This window comes from Dermacentor variabilis, chromosome 9, assembly GCF_050947875.1.
Source record: "Dermacentor variabilis isolate Ectoservices chromosome 9, ASM5094787v1, whole genome shotgun sequence".
In the NCBI taxonomy this organism is placed as follows: Eukaryota; Metazoa; Arthropoda; class Arachnida; order Ixodida; family Ixodidae; genus Dermacentor; species Dermacentor variabilis.
The window spans coordinates 137,363,158-137,380,514 of NC_134576.1; the positions used below are offsets into that span (position 1 = coordinate 137,363,158).

Sequence of the window (17,357 nt, forward strand, 5' to 3'; positions counted from 1 at the left end):
TTGAACACTGTCGATCCCACGTTTGCTGAAGTGGAACACCAGCCTTATGCAAGTTCTTTCCTGAAAATCCACGTCGTGTGGTTTATTCCTCGTTACATGCAAACACCTTCATGGAGAACAAAAAAATTGTCTTTCAGATTCCAGGAACTTTGGAGGACAAGTTCAAGGCTAAGAACGACGAGTGACCCCATTTACCGCATCTCTAGACTTCCGTCCTCTCCTCTTTTCGATGATCCTCCGTGTTTCGAGATGGACAGCATCTTGGCCTGGCGTTATGTAGAAACCTTGCGGCCACTACACAAAAGCGACAAAAAAAAAACACAGCCTGCGGTGGACCCGATGTTGTGTATACGTACTTGTTCATGAAGACACCCCTGTTGGCGAAAAGTCTTAGGGCCTTGGTAACTTTGTCTGAAGATACATGGATGAGAAGAATTCACTTTAATGGCTGAATCGGTGTGATGGCACCTGCACCTTTTGCCCTGCCCACAGTGCACCGCCATCTTGTCTGTTGCTTTAATTTTTTTTCCTTCCTCTGTCTAATGAGGTGCGGCTCGTGTTGTGATCCTTTGGAGTATGTGATAAACTTTCCCTGATGTGCAAGCCCGGCGACAACGTGCTGTGTTTGATGCACTTGGGAAGTTGAGTTGTGATAGGACAGTGGGAATCCCGTCCGAAACGGCTCCTGTGTGCGCGAATTGAACCGCAGCTGCCTGTGTGCGGAGTTGGCGATTCTTTCACCCACGGAAGTGTGCGTGGGTGAAAGGGAACGAGGTAAATGGTAAGTTGTAAATGGCGTTTTAGTAATGCATAATACGTTTTATGCCGCCAGCAGAGGTACACAACCGCTGAAGGACACACACGATAAAGCGGGTGAAAAACCGGTGACATGTCTTACGATTATGTATAGAGAGTTCTAACATGACGACCCGCCATGGTTGCTTAGTGGTTATGGTGTTGGGCTGCTAAGCACGAGGTCGCGGGATCAAATCGCTGGCCACGGCGGCCGCATTTCGACGGGGGCGAAATGCGAAAACACTCGTGGTATTTAGATTTAGGTGCACGTGAAAGAACCCCTGGTGGTCGAAATTTCCGGAGTCCCCCACTACGGTGGGCCTCATAGTCAGAAAGTGGTTTTGGCACGCAAAACCCCATAATCTAATCTTCTAAAATGACGGAGATGCATTAGCGTAGAACACGGGAAGCCGTATACAGGATTATCGAGTGGCCTTGGATTAGCAGCGAATGTGGCAACGCCTTGCGATGCTGATGTACCTACGATGCACGGAACTCCTGCAATGCTTGACTATTTTTCATTTATGAGCAGGTCAGGCTGACTTCCAAACTTTCTCTCATTAAAAGCTTCTTCCGCTTATCTGAAGGCGTAAACGTCTCGCCAGATGCACTTACCAAGCAAACGCACTGAAATGTTCTGGGGAGAAACAATGCGCCGCTGTGGCAGGAAGACTGGTTAGTTAGAATGCGCAAACATGCTGCTTCGTTTCATTTGAACCCCACGGACTTGTACCTGCTTCCCCTCACGTGCCTGTAGCGTTTAGGAAACCTTGAAGACATGAAATTCAGCTACCTAACATGAAAATCATGTTAAGTAGACACCAACTCGCCCAAGAAGTCATCCTCAGCAGACGGTGCTCCTGCGTTTGCCTCCTTTGAAGTCTTTCTCACCGACGACGACGACAGCGTTGAGGTTTTTGGGTAACCCAACGATTACGGCACTGTCAGCAACGTGACAGATCAAAGCTGAGGCAGCGTTTGACCGCGTCGACGCTTTTCGCCGCATGTTGATCGCTCGAGTCGCGCTTCAACATGGGAAAACTGCAGAAAATGTCAAGCAGTAAGAAATGTATATCTAAATAAAATTGTATTCGTTCATTTTGCCGCCGTTCGCTAATTCGACCTTTCGGATAACTCGGCGAAATCTTGCGGTACCGGAATAGTCGTATTAACTGTTGTCGACTGTATCGTACAATGCAACGTTCCTGGCGCTCCATATTTGAACCATAGCATCAGAAGATTTCGCCACTCATTGCAGGTCTCGTCCCGTCTACGCTAATGCTTCATTGTTCTATTGAATCTAATCATGCTTGTTATTCGGGATTTGGTCTCGGGATTGCTCGCGTACGAGACCATTGCACGAGAACACAAAGTCGGTACCAGCAATGACTATCGCATGCATTTGGCTTTGCCGGCGTTCAACTCGGACGCTTGGACGAACTACGTAACGGAACTTCAAGGGCATAAAACGTATTCTGCACAATTCCTACGTTTAGTGGTTACGCAGTCGTAGGTAACAGACACGGACAGGGTTGCGCGCGTCGCTGCGGCGGTGCCGGTAGCGCGCGCGCGCAGGTTCTTGTAAATGACAGTGTGTATAGGGTTGAGTACCGCGCATGAACCTTTCTGTACACGTGCGCTGCGCGCACTTACGCTTGTGAAACGCATTGTATGCGGTATTTGCTTTGCCACGTTGGTGATATATCGTGCAGGTTCACGAGTTAGCCGTGTGTGACCAAGGCCGGTGCTAGAGCACTTGAGTGAGCGTTCTTACGACGCGCTTCGCACGCACTTGTCACGCAACCCCCGTATCTGAAACAATGCTTGACCACTGAGTTTATCACAGCGCCACCCCTCCACTACAGAAGACACCAAGTTTCTCAAAGGTTGTTGTAGACTGTGTATGTAGCACAGTCTTCTGCTTCTGTGAAGGGGCGGCGGGGCTGGCACCAAATTTTCAGAGTCGAGATGGAGTGTTGAGTGGAAGAATGTTTTAGAATACGGGGACCTTTATGGAGGAGCGCTCTATACTGATTTGGACGCTTAGTTGCGCTTAACGCATTCTTAAACAAGCCTGTACGCTAAATTACACTTGCCAGAAGATGCTAAATTGGCCTGAAAAGCTGAAGCTGGAAAGCTGAAGAGCGGCTGAGCCTCTTGCGCATGCGCTCTTTCCGCTAAGCGTCTGGGCGGAGCGAACCGTACAAGCGCTCGGATATAACAGAATGGCTCTAGCGGCTCTGGTGACTGAATATGGGCCGTGCGATATCACAGTATGTTGTTCAGTCTTTGCTTGCACCACCGTAAAATTTTGTTCTGCAATTTTTTTTCTACGGTAAACGTGAATAAACTGTGCACCGACCGAAGGAGTCCGATTAGCGCGATTCCAGAATTTTGGGCTACTAGCAAGAGTGACCGTTGTCAATGAAACGCTAGGAGGAGGCACTAGACTTGGCTGGCATAGTTATAAATGTCCTGCCCGCTCAACAAACTTTGCTTTTGTTCGTCGAAAAAAAAATTATGACGGCTTGACGGGCCATATTCCTCTTTTCATGCCCAAGGCACGGTACCGGTTGTTTAATTGTGTGGAGTAAGGGGCTTTGCGGTATCTTCGCCTACGTAGAATCATTATCGTGCAACGAGAGAAGCTCAGTAAATAGCCGCGGCCTGACTTTGATAAACGACCCGACTTTGCTAAATATGACGCCACAGAGCTGGTGCGGGAAATCAAGGGAGGCGTCGCCACCCGCACTTTCGTTTTGCCTCGATTTTCGCTTCGCCATTCATCCGGTGACGCTAAATAGCCACCGACTTGCTATTTTGGAGGTGTAATATGTGAAGCATGTTCAGTTTAAAGGGGTGCTAAAGAGAAAAAAAATAACGAGAGCTTTACTAGAAGATTACTTTCCTAGAACGCCGCCCCCCCCCCAAAAAAAAAAAAAGTTCCAAGGACACCTAAGTATTTCTTACACGAGTTGTGAATGCGAAAGCATTAATGTTCAATTGAACGCCGCTGAGCGTTCATTCGAGTTAGGAACTCGCGGGCAAGCGAGCGCTTTAAGACGCTTACGCGAACAAGGAACGCGCGGATAACACAGGATTCCGAGAGCGAAGGAGATCTGGCGTAGCGGCGACGCCCTCTCCCCTCGCGCAATGCCTGGCGCGCTACTGAAGCAGCGGGTGTTCCCCTTCGCCCAATCTGCTTCGCCGAAGCGCGCTCTGACGTGACGTGTAATGCCACCTTCTCTCCACTGGTGGCGCTGTCACGTGGCGCTGTCAGAGGCGGTTGGAGGATTGGTGGAAGAAAAGTAGGGAAACGACAAAAGACGGAGACATACAAAAGCACAGTTCGCAATAGGGGATCAGAAAATTTGGGCGTGGTAGTTCATAGTGTTTTTTTTTTTCCATTGTTTAACCTAGGTAGGATATTAGGCAGTATAGTAGCAAGAGCTCGGTGGCGCAACCCACCGCCCCCTTCCAAAGGGGACGCTCATAACATCCATCCACCCATAACGCACGTCCTAGGCCACACGTTTAGTCAGCCAGAAGGCAGCGACGTGATGTGTGCAATGACGCCCACACTAGGCACGCCTTTAGTTAGCCAGAACCGTGGAGCCACCGTGGCGTCGGGTACGCAGGCCCGGGCTCGATTCCCACCCCGGTCTAAATGTACAAAATTTTCTCTGAGAAATTTGACGTCAATCCGAGCATTTCTGACCTATTTTTATTCTTTGCGCCGTCGGCCATTTTCGATACCATGTTTCGGTACCGTCGACTACGGCGGATTGTCGCTCCACGAGGCATATAATGCTTTCGCATTTAAAAAAAAAAAAATGTCTCTCGCCACGTGAGAGGACACTTGATAAGTTAGACAAGACTCAAAAATAGACAGGTGGCGACGCCGCATTGAGGTCCCCGCATCCGCTCGCTGCGGCATGAAGAATTTTAATGGTGTCTGCATGAACCTAGTTAATTTTTTTAATCGGCAAAGATGGAAGAGCATTGTATTCTAAAAGAGGCCAAAAACTGAACCTAGCAACTTTCAGAAACTTTTACACCGTCAATGGGATTAAAAGATCTGGGCTTTCAATGGGCGCTGTTAATGCACCGTTATATGCTATACACTGCAGAGACGCTAGGCGCTGGACTTACGGCGCGAACTCTCAATAATAAATAAATAAGACTATCTCTTTTAATGATCAACCTACTACTGCGAAATTACCGGAAATGCTTTTAAAATTCTTTATTGGTATAAACTGATGACGTGTATCTGTTTATTGTTCCTTTAATGTTTTCCTCATTGTCCCTCTATAATGCTGTCCCCTTTGTCAAATGCGGGTTAGTCAAAGAAGATATGCGGCTCTTACGAGGCGCAGTTGTAACATCAAGAGATCTAAATCTTTTGTTGCAGCCTCGTAGATTTTCCTTCCGCCAAAAGCGTTTGGGTTCTAAATTATTATTTCGGGCCTTAGGTGACATGCTGCGACTTGGGTTGCAACTGTTGCTGGGGGAATGCTCATGAAAGTGGCGCGGTCGGTGCGTTTTATCTATCGCAAATTAACCGCGACAAGAGCTAATATGCGAGAGCGTATTCTCGATCCAATCATTTACGGGGATACTTTCGCTTTTCCATAATTTCCGCGGCATTGACGGACATTGTGTTGGACGACTCACCCAATCAGCGCGCATTATAACGTGCATACTTAGGCGAGTGATAGATCGAAAACACGGCGCGTGATGACATGTGGATGTGCTACAAAGGACTTTAAAGAAAGAGTTACCTTTAGATCCACATGGAATAAGATTCTTACCGGTAGGAAAGGAGGCTTTTCCGTATGACGCTATAATGCTCCTGGTCCTCCACAGTTTGTGGAAAACTAGAACGCAGTTCAACAATGCTGATGTCAATTCGCGACCTACACGTGATCACTTCATTGAATCTGTAGTACGGTTCAGGGACGTCCATCGGGCACTCCCTGAACAGCCAACATGGATTGACATGCTAGATAAACTTGCCGGATTGAAAAAAATTTTAATATGTCGTGCCAGCAAACTCCTTGTTGACATGTTTCATCTTTTGTGTATTTTTTGTGTATGTCAAAGCCGGCAATTAAGAAAAGAAAGATTTCTTCTGTCGGTGCACACCATACACCGTTTCATACATAGCAGGCACGGCTCCGAAAGCTAGCAAGAGTTATCGATGCTCGATTCCGTGAAAAAAAAAAAAGTGTGCGTCATCTATTATATAGTATACGAGTATACAGGTATGCCTCATATACTTCGGCGTCTCGTACTTTTGTCGCAAAATATGTACCACTAACTATCACATGGTAGGTGTCGCAGATCTGAACCTCTTTACCACGGAGCGGGCGGAGTGACATGTTTCCGTGACCAAAAACGTCGTACGTCGCACGCTAGAAGCAGAGCAGTGCACAGGCAATGCGTGACTCGACGCAACCTTACGTCCGCAAGTTGTAGTTGTAATATTCGAAGTGATTATTTAGTGGAAAGCTTCTCAGATAAAAAAATAATCGCAGTGCGAAACGCGTGGAGTGGTACTTCTATGACCGTACTACTTGCGTAGCTTCCGCAGCGTTGCCTGCTCTGTGTGAAATTGAGTATGGATAACCACGTCACTGTGGCTTTGGAGCTCTTAAGTTACAGGGGGCCACCTTTCCTGCATTGAACAAGATGCTACGGGAACCTTTCACAACCGTTAAGAGGCCACCTGCAACGAAATGTTAAGTTAGGCTAAATTGGTTATACATGAATAGCGTACAACTACTGGAGCAATCTTGGCAAATCTTCAGACCTGTTCGATTACTTAACTGTCTGATTTTATTATTAGCATCTTTTCAATATTAGCACCTAAACAGACAACCCGTTCGTTCACTTGGTGGATGGCGGGTATGACGGAAGTCCCTGCATGTTACCTTCGAGATTTTTCAGCGCGGGAAGCCGCTGGCAACGTCTGATCTCAAAGGTCATGTGGTCGCGCATACCAAGTCGTGCGTCGCTTACGGTGAGCGGCAATGACAGCGTCCTTTCAGTTTCGGTATTAAAAAGGTGTGACGTGACTTTTTCGCGACGCTTCCGCTAATATTTTCAAACGTAAAATTTTGTACAAGGGCTTCTTTCTATTTATCGGCACTGTCTGAAAAGTGCTTTTCGTGTGGCCCAGAAATTCGTTACAGTTGGCCTTTAAGTACTTTGGACGCCGTGTAGACAGTCTACCCGTTGTTCTTGTTGTGCTTGCATATATATATATATATATATATATATATATATATATATATATATATATATATATATATATATATATATATATATTACGTGATTGTTTAGCATATTTTTGATCTCCTTGTACACAAGTGCATATGGCCTGAACACTACACTGAAGTATTTGTGCTTAGATTATTGTCATAACTATTAGTCCCCACTGTAAAATCCTGACGAAATAAAAGCGTTTTATGGAATCTACAAACGGCTCCACACATGCATCGCTTTATTGGCTAGTGCCGCGTTCCGTGGACTAGTTTGCCAACATAACATCCAGACAGTAGTAACTTACAGCCATTTCCAAAAGTTCCGAGTCCAGCGTGCGCATGAGTGTAGCTGTTGCTGGGCCCTGCAGGTGGCACCATTGTTGCACTACCAGCGCTGCAGACCTCTTGTAGAGTCGTAATAAGATCACTAGCTGCAATCTCTCACCCGCCACGGGTGTCGAGGATCTAATCCCCTGTTATTTATGGCTGAAAACCTGCTTGAAATATTGGTTGCACATCAATACTGCTAATAGGCCAGTTGTAACCGTGGTTACGAAAATTCAGCGCAGCCACAAGGGACAAAGAAAGAAATGCACGAAGGAAACGCAGTTGGGAGACAGGGCGCGTGTCGTGCATTTCCTTCTTTGTCCCTTGCGTTTGCGCTGAATTTTCGTAACCATGATTGGTTATACAACTGGTAGGCGCTGGAACTTGGTGGTATTTTAGAAACAACCATTTTGTTCGTTCCTTACGAGCGCATCGTCATCGGTTGCGCATCGTCAGATAACTCTCGCTGCAGTAGTAAGGGAAAACGTAAACGCAATTCTAAGTACGGAGGATTATGTAGGAGACTTGGGGCCTGTCAGGCCCTAATCATGCCCTAGCCTAACAGGTCCAGAGCGTTGAAATGCTGGCATATAAGACGACGAGCTGGACTGCGCGGCCTGTTTAGAGTCTGCTCCAACCAGGCCGTGCAACAGAAAGGATGATAGTTAATTTTGCTTTTTTTTCCTTTCTTTTTTGACCATTGGAAAGAGTTACGATTCTACAGTGTACGAGTATTGCTCAAAGGTTGCCCTCATTATTATCACGTCGCTTTTTGTAGAAATTATAGCCGGAGTATACTGCGTCTCTAATGGTTGTAATATGTCCAAACTTTGGCGACAGCGGTACGTTGCTGTCTGCTCTCGCTTAGCGGAAGCCATCTGGAGTGAGTGCAGGTAATTGGCACGCATTGGCATCCTCTTGAAAGAGCGTGTGTACGTTTTTTAAAGAACAGCTGCACTTATCGGTTGGCAAAAGCTGTGGCGATTTGCAGGAAAACATCCTGCGCGTGATCAAGAAGTTGTCGGCTCGGGTTCTGGTCACTTAAGATTATCGCCGCTTTGAGCGCATCTCATGTTACATACCCAAGATAAATAAGTGGTGCATACGCAGGTGACGTTTCTTAATTTACTGCATGTATTCCTGTCATGTACTTACACTTTTCAGGGCTGCCTGCGGTTGTGAAATCCTGTTCTTTCTTTCCTCTTGTAATGACGCTCAACGTCGTTCGATTGCGTTATCAGTTACATTCACGGCGACACGGATCCTCCCTTCAATATGTAGGTTGCCTCTTATTAAATTAAAGAAAAAAACAAGAAAAGAAAGTCACTGAGGCGGTCTTCGCCCCACAACGTATGTTAGTGTGGAAAAGCCAGCATTAACTAGTGCGTTCTAGCGAGCTACGCACGCACTCAAGGACAACTTGCGGGGCATGTCGCAAATGCTATATATGGGCTAGCACCTGTATGAATCAGTCAGCAGCGAAGCCAAACACAGATATTCTTTCCGTAGACGCGTGCTCTTATAGGAGGACCAGCAATGAGTAAAGAGCACGTTCGAGCTCTACTGTGTGTAGTTATTCTCCTTTTTGGTATAATGACTGAGCTGTTTCTTGCATCGTTGGGACACCTGTGTGGTTTCAGTGCTTAGTGCGACACTATATCGTCTACTATATTTTTTGTGTCACGCGCATCATTGTAACACGGGCCCCATGGCGCCTAGGAAACCAGTCGCATCGACGAGCTTAAATATGTGACAGAAAAAAGAAAGAAAAATGCCCGTCGAGATGGCAACCAGCTACAAAACATTTACGCTCATCGTGTGCAATGTAGCAGTGAGACACTGCAGCTCTCTTTTAGTACGTGTATTAGACGCCCTTTGGTGTGAAATTTAGTATACAAGAAAAAAAAACTGACATTTTAAGACAACACAAGAGAGAGAGGTTCACAGCAAAGTGGAGGCTTGAGGCGCCTAACTGCGGTAGAACAAGGAATGTCGCTGAAGCCGAGGTTTCGACAAGGGGACTTGTCTTAAATGAAGTGCCAACTTGGGTCGGTTGGTACATGTCTGCGCTGTTGCTCGTTATTATACTTATTTTTTTTAAATACTTGTCTTCGTCCCTTTGTCAGAACGTTAGCTTGAGTGACATTCGTTGTATTACCACTGTGAATACCGACATTTCATGCTCGTCTGACGTCGATCATCTTAGACCTGTAGAAGTAACACGATACCACTTGAAACTGCGAAACGTTACCGCCGTATGATCGAGGAACATGGTCGGTGGTACTCACATTGCGCCTTCTGTGCTCCGTTTTACCGTAGGTTGCCGTCTAGCGGCAGCTTTGCAAAGGCCAGCTCAAGCATCCAGACGTCCTTCGCGAAATATACAGCCCCCTGGCCGCGGTGCCTGTGAAGCCGGTCGCACGTACAAACCTACCTGGCGCACGGATTTACTTTGCGGTAACCACATATAGCCTCAATGCTCTGCACAGTTCTTTGTCGTCCTAATTAGCCATGCGTGAATCTGGTCCCAGTGCATCGACCGGCACGCGCTCAGCGCCATCTGCCCACGCACGTTTGTACTAGGATTGCCAACCACTTTATCAAAAATTCCCGGGCCCCATGTTGAGGTCATATCGAATAGACGTTCGGAGAAAGGAGCCGGATACCACATCAGATGTTCGGTGGTCAGCATGCGTATCGAACGTGTGGCTTGCAACTGCCCAAACTCTCTTGTGCTTTTCGGATTTGTTGTTACGGTTATACTCCGCAGTGGTCCAGCGATGAGATAAAATCTTTCGTGAAAGCTTCTGCAGACTCCGGTCAATCGAACGCGGTAGAACAGAATTGGAACGTCTACCTATAATGCGACAATTTCCAGGACTGGATTTTGAAGCGGAATTTTACTTGTAGTATATAGCATCGATTGTTAAAAGTAGCCACTTATCTGTTTAAACACTTTGCACCTTATAACACCTGTCCCAACGCCTTGCTTAGAGAGTTGGCAACCCTTGTTTCCACAAAAAATAACTGTTGTAACCGAATCTACGTTGGTGTAGTTGGTGGTGCCAAGTCGCCGTACCTGGTGTCCTGCATTGCTGTAACGCATTGTATCACATCCCATGGATGCTTGTTAGGGCGCTTGCACTATTCACGGCGTGTACTAGGACAAGTGCCCTAGCAAACGCCTGTTCCGCATGACATTATCGAACATGGGACGAAACACAATAACAAGGGTGCAGTCAATATTATAGTCTACACTGTCACCACTTTTTAACTCTAGCGTAACCTGCGACGTAGCAACCGCGCTGCTACGGAAAGCCTTTCGTGGCTCTCGGTACCGCAGCTTTCCGCTGGTGTCGCAGAGACGACGAGAGTCATGGTTTTGTTCCACACTGTGGTCGTCACCGCCTGTCGTAGGTCAAGTGGAACGCGCTGCTTGCAAGCTGAACTACGCGCCGAACGCGTGCTTGTGTTCTGCTGCCTTGAATTCTTAACAGCGAAGGCACGGCAAGCGAACAGTAACAGGCCCATACGTCGGTTGGTGTCAGCTTACCACTCCAACGATGGGCGAACGCGAGAGCCGGTTACTGCGATAGCTTCAGGACATAACGGAGAACGGCATTTGCGATGCCTTCCAGTACTGGCACTCCTCCTTGGTCTATACCACTGCCCACCAAAATGGCGACTTTTTGTTGCCTGCGTCGTTAAGTGTGATAAGCTAGCAGAAAACATTTACGAGCCCGCCGTGACGTCTTTAGTGGCCGGAGCACATCTTAGGTGAAGTACTTAATTGGCTCTCATTCCGGTACACCTCCAACATTTACGAACTAACTAACTAACTAACTAACTAACTAACTAACTAACTAACTAACTAACTAACTAACTAACTAACTAACTAGCTAACTAACTAACTAACTAACTAACGAACGAACGAATTTTATTCAAACATCAGAGAACGTTTAGGAGCGCGGACAAAAAGCCTTCAACAGGCTTGACTGGGTGCGTACCTAGTAACCTTATGGGAACAAAAGTGAACGATCTGACGAATTACACAAGTGTCCATCAGTGAAAAATTGCCCTGCAGGTCTTAATGGCAAAACTATATATATATATATATATATGTGTGTGTGTGTATGTATACTCCGTTTCGTACATTGCAGGCAATGTTGGGAAGGCTAGAGATAAATGTCTCGCTGCTAGCATTCGCGACTAAAAAGAAAGAAAAAAGTACATGGGTATATGCGTCACGTTATCTCCGTAACATTAAATTTTGTACCTTTATGTGCCAAAATATTAAGCAAGTATTATATGGAAGGCATAACAGATCTATAGAGAACTACATCCAGTACATAGTCTAATCTAGTGCACCATAACAGATCTGAGCGACAGGGGTCGCACACAGTGATCACACGGCAACGCTTCCGCTCTCGACCGAAATATAGTATGGTGCATAGCGCAAGCGCAAAATTGTACATATTATTAGGGTCATTGTCTTCGGCTAAAGCCCTATAATTCCCGATTTCTGTACCCCGAACAAAGTTTATGAAAGTTGGGTTAAACCCGATCTCTCCCCGAAGTTTGCACTGTCATACGGGATAAAGAAATGCAGGTGTTACAAAAACAAGAACACTGCCCACCTTTTGTGAGCAAGTGGTCAAGCTGCGTATATGATGTTATTAATATTGATATATGGATATGGTTTACGCTTCATTTTAGGTTCAGGCATATATTTTTGTATATTATTATATCCATGCCAGCCTTGAGCGAACGAAAGCTCGTTCCTTTCTTTAGTAGCTACGTCTTTGGTAGCCGCATTAACGTGGATACCACAATGGCGCTTTGCCTAGCATTTCCTGATCGTCGCACACATGTAAGCGGCGGTGATTTCGCTAGGAAGAGAAGTAACGCAGCGCTGACGTTTCTCTGCATTGCGAGTGGTAGCTGTGATGTTGAGAGGATGTTTACCCAACAACGTTGCGTTCAAAGAAGGTCGGCTGCATCGTCTAATTGGTATACTATTAAATTTATTGCAAGAACATATGTTCGGGACCAGTAAGACAGGACAACACACGAGGGCCAAAGACCCGACAGGTCTAGCGTGGACGCAGAAATGCTCCCAGTGCATATGGTAACTTACGTCAGCAAAGACTTGCAAGATGAGGAAACGCATCACGTCTCCGGTGAAGCATGTCTTTGTGCACTACTTTTCGCACTTTCTTTCTTTTGCTTAAATAGTGTAGAGAACAAAAAAGAAAGATCGCCAAACCCGTCTATATTTGTTGTTTTTGTTAATATGGTTTCCTTAAACTATATTAATTCCTGATAAGGATTTGCAGAGATGTGTTGGTCACGTGATTTGCGAGCAGCTCTCTTTGTAATTACATTTTCGTGTAGGTGATTTCGCCTGTTTAAACAAAATAGTTGTGTCCAAAAGAAGACCATCGCTTGTTACTTGTTTTTAAAGGTTACAAGAAAAACCCCGAACTTTCGGCTGCCAGACAGTGAAACCCCCGATTTCTCCGCGGCTTCCCTCTTAAAAATTAACACCCGATTTTTTTACCCCCCGAATTCAATATAAAACTCGAAAACGAAGGATTCTACGTATAATACATTATTTGACGTAACCTTAAGTCAACAAGTTGTAGTTGTAACATATTACGTGGTTATTCTGTAGAAGGCGTCGCAGAATAAAAAAAAACTGCGCTCTCAAAGGCTAGGAATGATACTTCTATGACCGCACTACTTGCGTAGCGTCAACAGCGTTGCCCACTAAGTATGGAACGGCAGTGGAAGCTTCTACGAATGCTTGAATTATCCGTGTTGCACCTAAGAGTGGACGACGCTGTAGATTGTATCGCTCCTCCCCTTTCTCGAAGAAAGTAGAAGACGGCGAGTTTCTAGAAGCTTTACTTGTTGAATGTCGTCAAAAGTGGCAGACATATCGCACAATCGCTTCATGCGTCTATCTTGTTGTCCCAGCACTGAAGTACGCCAGTCTTTAGGTTCGCACCTACTTCTTTGTTATTACAAATGCGCCCCTTTTGCCACGAAGCTAAGGCTTGCCGTGGCCTTAGACTTGGCTTTTTATCGCCGGTGTCGGCGAATGTTTTCGTGCACGGTAAGACAGTATGAAAGGACGCACTTTACCTGCCTTGCAATGAAGGGCACAAGTGCGTCGAGACACACACATATATATATATATACATATACTGCACACTATACTCGTCACGCACCAGCATGTCAGCTTCCTACTCGGTACTTCTGTCTGCAGTAATCGTTATTTGATTGGATGGCCTTGCTAAAACAATACAACCGCTATGAGTGACGCCGTGGTGGAGTTGCACTAGTGGATCGATTTTGACCAGCAGAGGTTCAACGCGTGCCTAAACGCAATGGCATATTTGGCTTGTCGTTCTAAGTCGCTATGGCAGTCCAACAAATGTCGCGGAGAGAGAGAAACAAGCTTTAGTGATAAGAAAACAGCGTCAACCTTTCCTTATCCCTTCAAGAACCACTTCTCTCTCTGGAGATGTTCGCCTGGCTGTTCGCCTGACGTGCTGCTCCAGGTCTTCCCCACGTGCTGCTCCAGGTGTGTGTGTGCGAACACACACACACACACACACACACACACACACACACACACACACACACACACACACACACACACACACACACACACACACACACACACACACACACACACACACACACACACACACACACGCACGCACGCACGCACACACACACACACACACACACACACACACACACACACACGCACGCACGCACGCACGCACACACACACACACACACACACACACGTGGTGCTTTTCCACTGGTCGAGATGTGCCTTAGTGCCACAAATGTGCAAAAGAGCATCTAAGTGCTATCTGCTAATATAAGCAGGCTCCCGGTTATTCTTGTAATAAAGATTTATAGGAAAGGTGTCTTTCTCGACCTTCGTGGCAATGCCAGAACGAAAATCAGAACGTGTTACAACTGCACTGACTGTTTTTCCACCCTCCACCGCCTGAATGCGACCGCCACGTTCTGAACAGCTCTACGTCACAGCCACCGACCCACAGCGGCGGTAAACATTGTGTTGTAAACTATTGGCGCTACTTTTCGTTCTGGTGCACCCTGCACTTTGTCGCTCCACCTGTGTGCTCTGTCGCTCATGTATTCGCTTGTGTTCGTCCCTGACAGCTCTGCTTGTGTGCGACTTCTCCCCTCCCCTTTCTCTCCCTCCCTCTCTTGCTCCTCCCCCATACAGAACTGCGATGCCGGACGAAGCACTGACGACGCCCTCCACACGGTGCCCCCGCACTTGTGAGCGCAGCGGCGGCGTTGTCGACGGCACCAGCTGTCTTGAAAGCTCGACTCGCTGCTCACCGGGAACTACGACGACGACGACGAAAAAAAAAAAACGGCGATAGAAATTGTGCGTCCAGCATGTGCTACGCGACCACGAGCATTCTCAAGCCATTCTGTTCACCGAAGATCGAAACGACTTCTTTCTGGTGCGATGCGATACACCCGCCACCACCAACCCCATGCCCATTCCTGTTGTGTTCATTGCAGATCTCATTAGCACAACTAAAAATAAGTAATACAGGACGCGGCATGAGACGTTAGCAGCGCCTTGCAGCGTACGCGAAGGTGCGGTTTAATACATAGGAGATGCCGCGTCGCACAACGCGTGCGATCAAAGTATACGCAGGCAGGGGCCTGCCGTGAGAAACGAAACTTTATGGTTACGTGGTTAACCACACGTGTGCTGCTCACTTTCCCACGATAATTAAGGGGAAAGGTGCGTAAGAGCAGCGGGTCGCTATAACTAGCAAGGAACTGCTGTGTTCAGTGGTTAACAAAATCACACGCGCGGTATGGCCGTGAATCCCACGTACGGCAATAATGCGACGCACCGAATAGTGCACTTCTTGTGCGCCCCCTATTATATCTTTTTCGCGTGTATTTTAAATTGAAGTCGTGTAATACTGGGCAGTGTCGGTTGCATGCGAACTCATACCAAGCGGCACTTGTTTCCCGTCTTTATGGTGATGACGTCACGACGAAATTCGGCGTTTTCTTTGCCGCTTGTGTAAACGGTCACATGAAAATATTCTCCCAGCGCCTGGCCCAGATGCGTGCGACAGATGGCACTCGTTGAATCCTGTTACACTGTGAATGCGAAAATAGCCGGTTTCGGAGATTTTATTTACAACTGTATTTTTATCCTGTTGGAGCCTACTTTGGGCACAACTGCTCACGTTTGCCCCACGCGCCTCATGCGCGCTGTATGTTGATCTCAAGTGCCCAGAACTTTTGAGAGAAAATATTTAAGACATAGTTAATTTGTTGTAGATGCAGCCTAGTTGTTCGGTTCATGTAGCTATGGCTTTGCTTGAAGACCGCCCGCGCGCAAAGACTGTCGAGAGGGTCCGGCTTACTTCAGAACTGTAGCAGGAAGTAATAAATTTTAGATTCATGATCAAAGTATGCGAAAGTGTTGTTGCTTGCTTAGTAGAACGAAGAAACTCGAGAGTGTATATTGTCGTTCATGGGTTTCGTTCTGAGACAATAAACGTTATGCTAATAGGCACCAAATTTTCTGTTGAATGACTCTTTAAAAAAAATTGCAAGTGCTCAAGCTGACCGTGCGCAGAAAGCGCGACAACGCATGTAAGCAGGGCAATACGGAAGACCCCTACGCTGTGCTGCGGCTTCGATGATTCTGGAGTTTCCATAGTTCCAAGCATCTCAACGCAACACGGATCGGGTTTCTTTGGTGCCTGGTCACTCGTAGCAAGCGTTCACTACAGCTTGAAGGCGCGAATGATTCTTGAAGGCAACACATTCACGCGACGTGCAAAAGTGCTGATTCATTCCGCAGAGAGAGCGTGACGTGTCTGTGCGCGTCGTATCCCTCCACGTCAACTTCGCCACGTGATCGTTTGTCTCGGAGCCACGTCACTCTCGCTGCGCTCAATGATTCAGCGATTTTTACGTTATGGGAGTACACACGTAACACTCCAAGAAACGGTGGGGGTGCACACGCTAAGGGCATTGCCCTTCAGGGTCATTTCTGAGCACTGAATGCTTTCGATGTTGGAGTCGCTGGATCATCGGCCCGTAGAACTCCTGTGCGAAGGTAAGCACCATGTCCTTGGCTTGGATCTTGTTGGCGAAGAAGTGTCACGTGATACGGTCAGCGCAGTGCGCAGGAACGTTATGCTCGGGTTAGCAGTTGTCCAATTGGAACATACTGTGCTCTTTGGAACCTTGAGGTGAGGACACATCCTTCTATAACGGACACCTGAGCGATAGTTTTCACTTCTCTCTCAGTACACAAGTTCGGCATGTATAGAGCGAGTGAACAAATGAACTGCGCCATATGTTTAGCAGAAGTGATAGTGTCCCTGTACCTCCGGGCGCGCATGCGCAAGATATTCGTTCAGCGCATCTGTCGTCTGACTTCCTCTTGTTTTCGCTGTTTGAAAAACCGAGACATGCGGCAGTTCGGGCAGAATGGATGCCCATGGAAGCAGCCCATCGGTTATGTTCTGACTGGCTGTTGTCCGTTTCTGCCTTCGTCGCGGTTCGTTAACGCGTGGCGTGTAGCAGCAAGTGAGCACAGTGTTGTCTCGCCCCTCAATGCAAAATTTGGCTGACTGAATGTCGAATTGGGGTGGGATTATCTCGGATAAGAAGGGGTGCATCAAATAAAGGGAAGGTGTCTTTAAATGCTATTGACATAAGTTTCAAATATAAGATGTATAGCAGTGCTAACAAACGAGTTAAGAAGTTTCGCTTGACTCTACATTTCATGACTCATAACTGTTCGTGAAAATTGTGTCCTCCAAAGCGCAACAATCGCCTGTGCAAGCAGATTTTGCGTAGTTTGCATTGCGCTTTTATTAAAATTATTGTTAGCTTTAACTTTGAAGACTGTGCAAAACAGCAGTGCCT

General features: G+C 46.8%; 1 protein-coding gene across 4 annotated transcripts in view; it reads left to right on the forward strand.

Moving 5' to 3' along the window:
- The window catches only part of Pfrx (6-phosphofructo-2-kinase/fructose-2,6-biphosphatase), a 149,839-nt gene extending 133,952 nt beyond the window's left edge, over positions 1-15,887 (forward strand). For 2 of the 4 annotated variants that reach the window (XM_075669634.1, XM_075669637.1), the window contains one exon: positions 14,662-15,887. In XM_075669634.1, coding sequence (XP_075525749.1) covers positions 14,662-14,721 — 60 coding nt within the window. In that variant the 3' untranslated portion in view covers positions 14,722-15,887. Of the gene's footprint in view, positions 1-137; positions 7,313-9,707; positions 9,846-14,661 lie in introns of those variants that run through there. The other 2 variants (XR_012822803.1, XM_075669635.1) reach the window with 2 other exon arrangements.
- Positions 15,888-17,357: the final 1,470 nt, after the last annotated feature.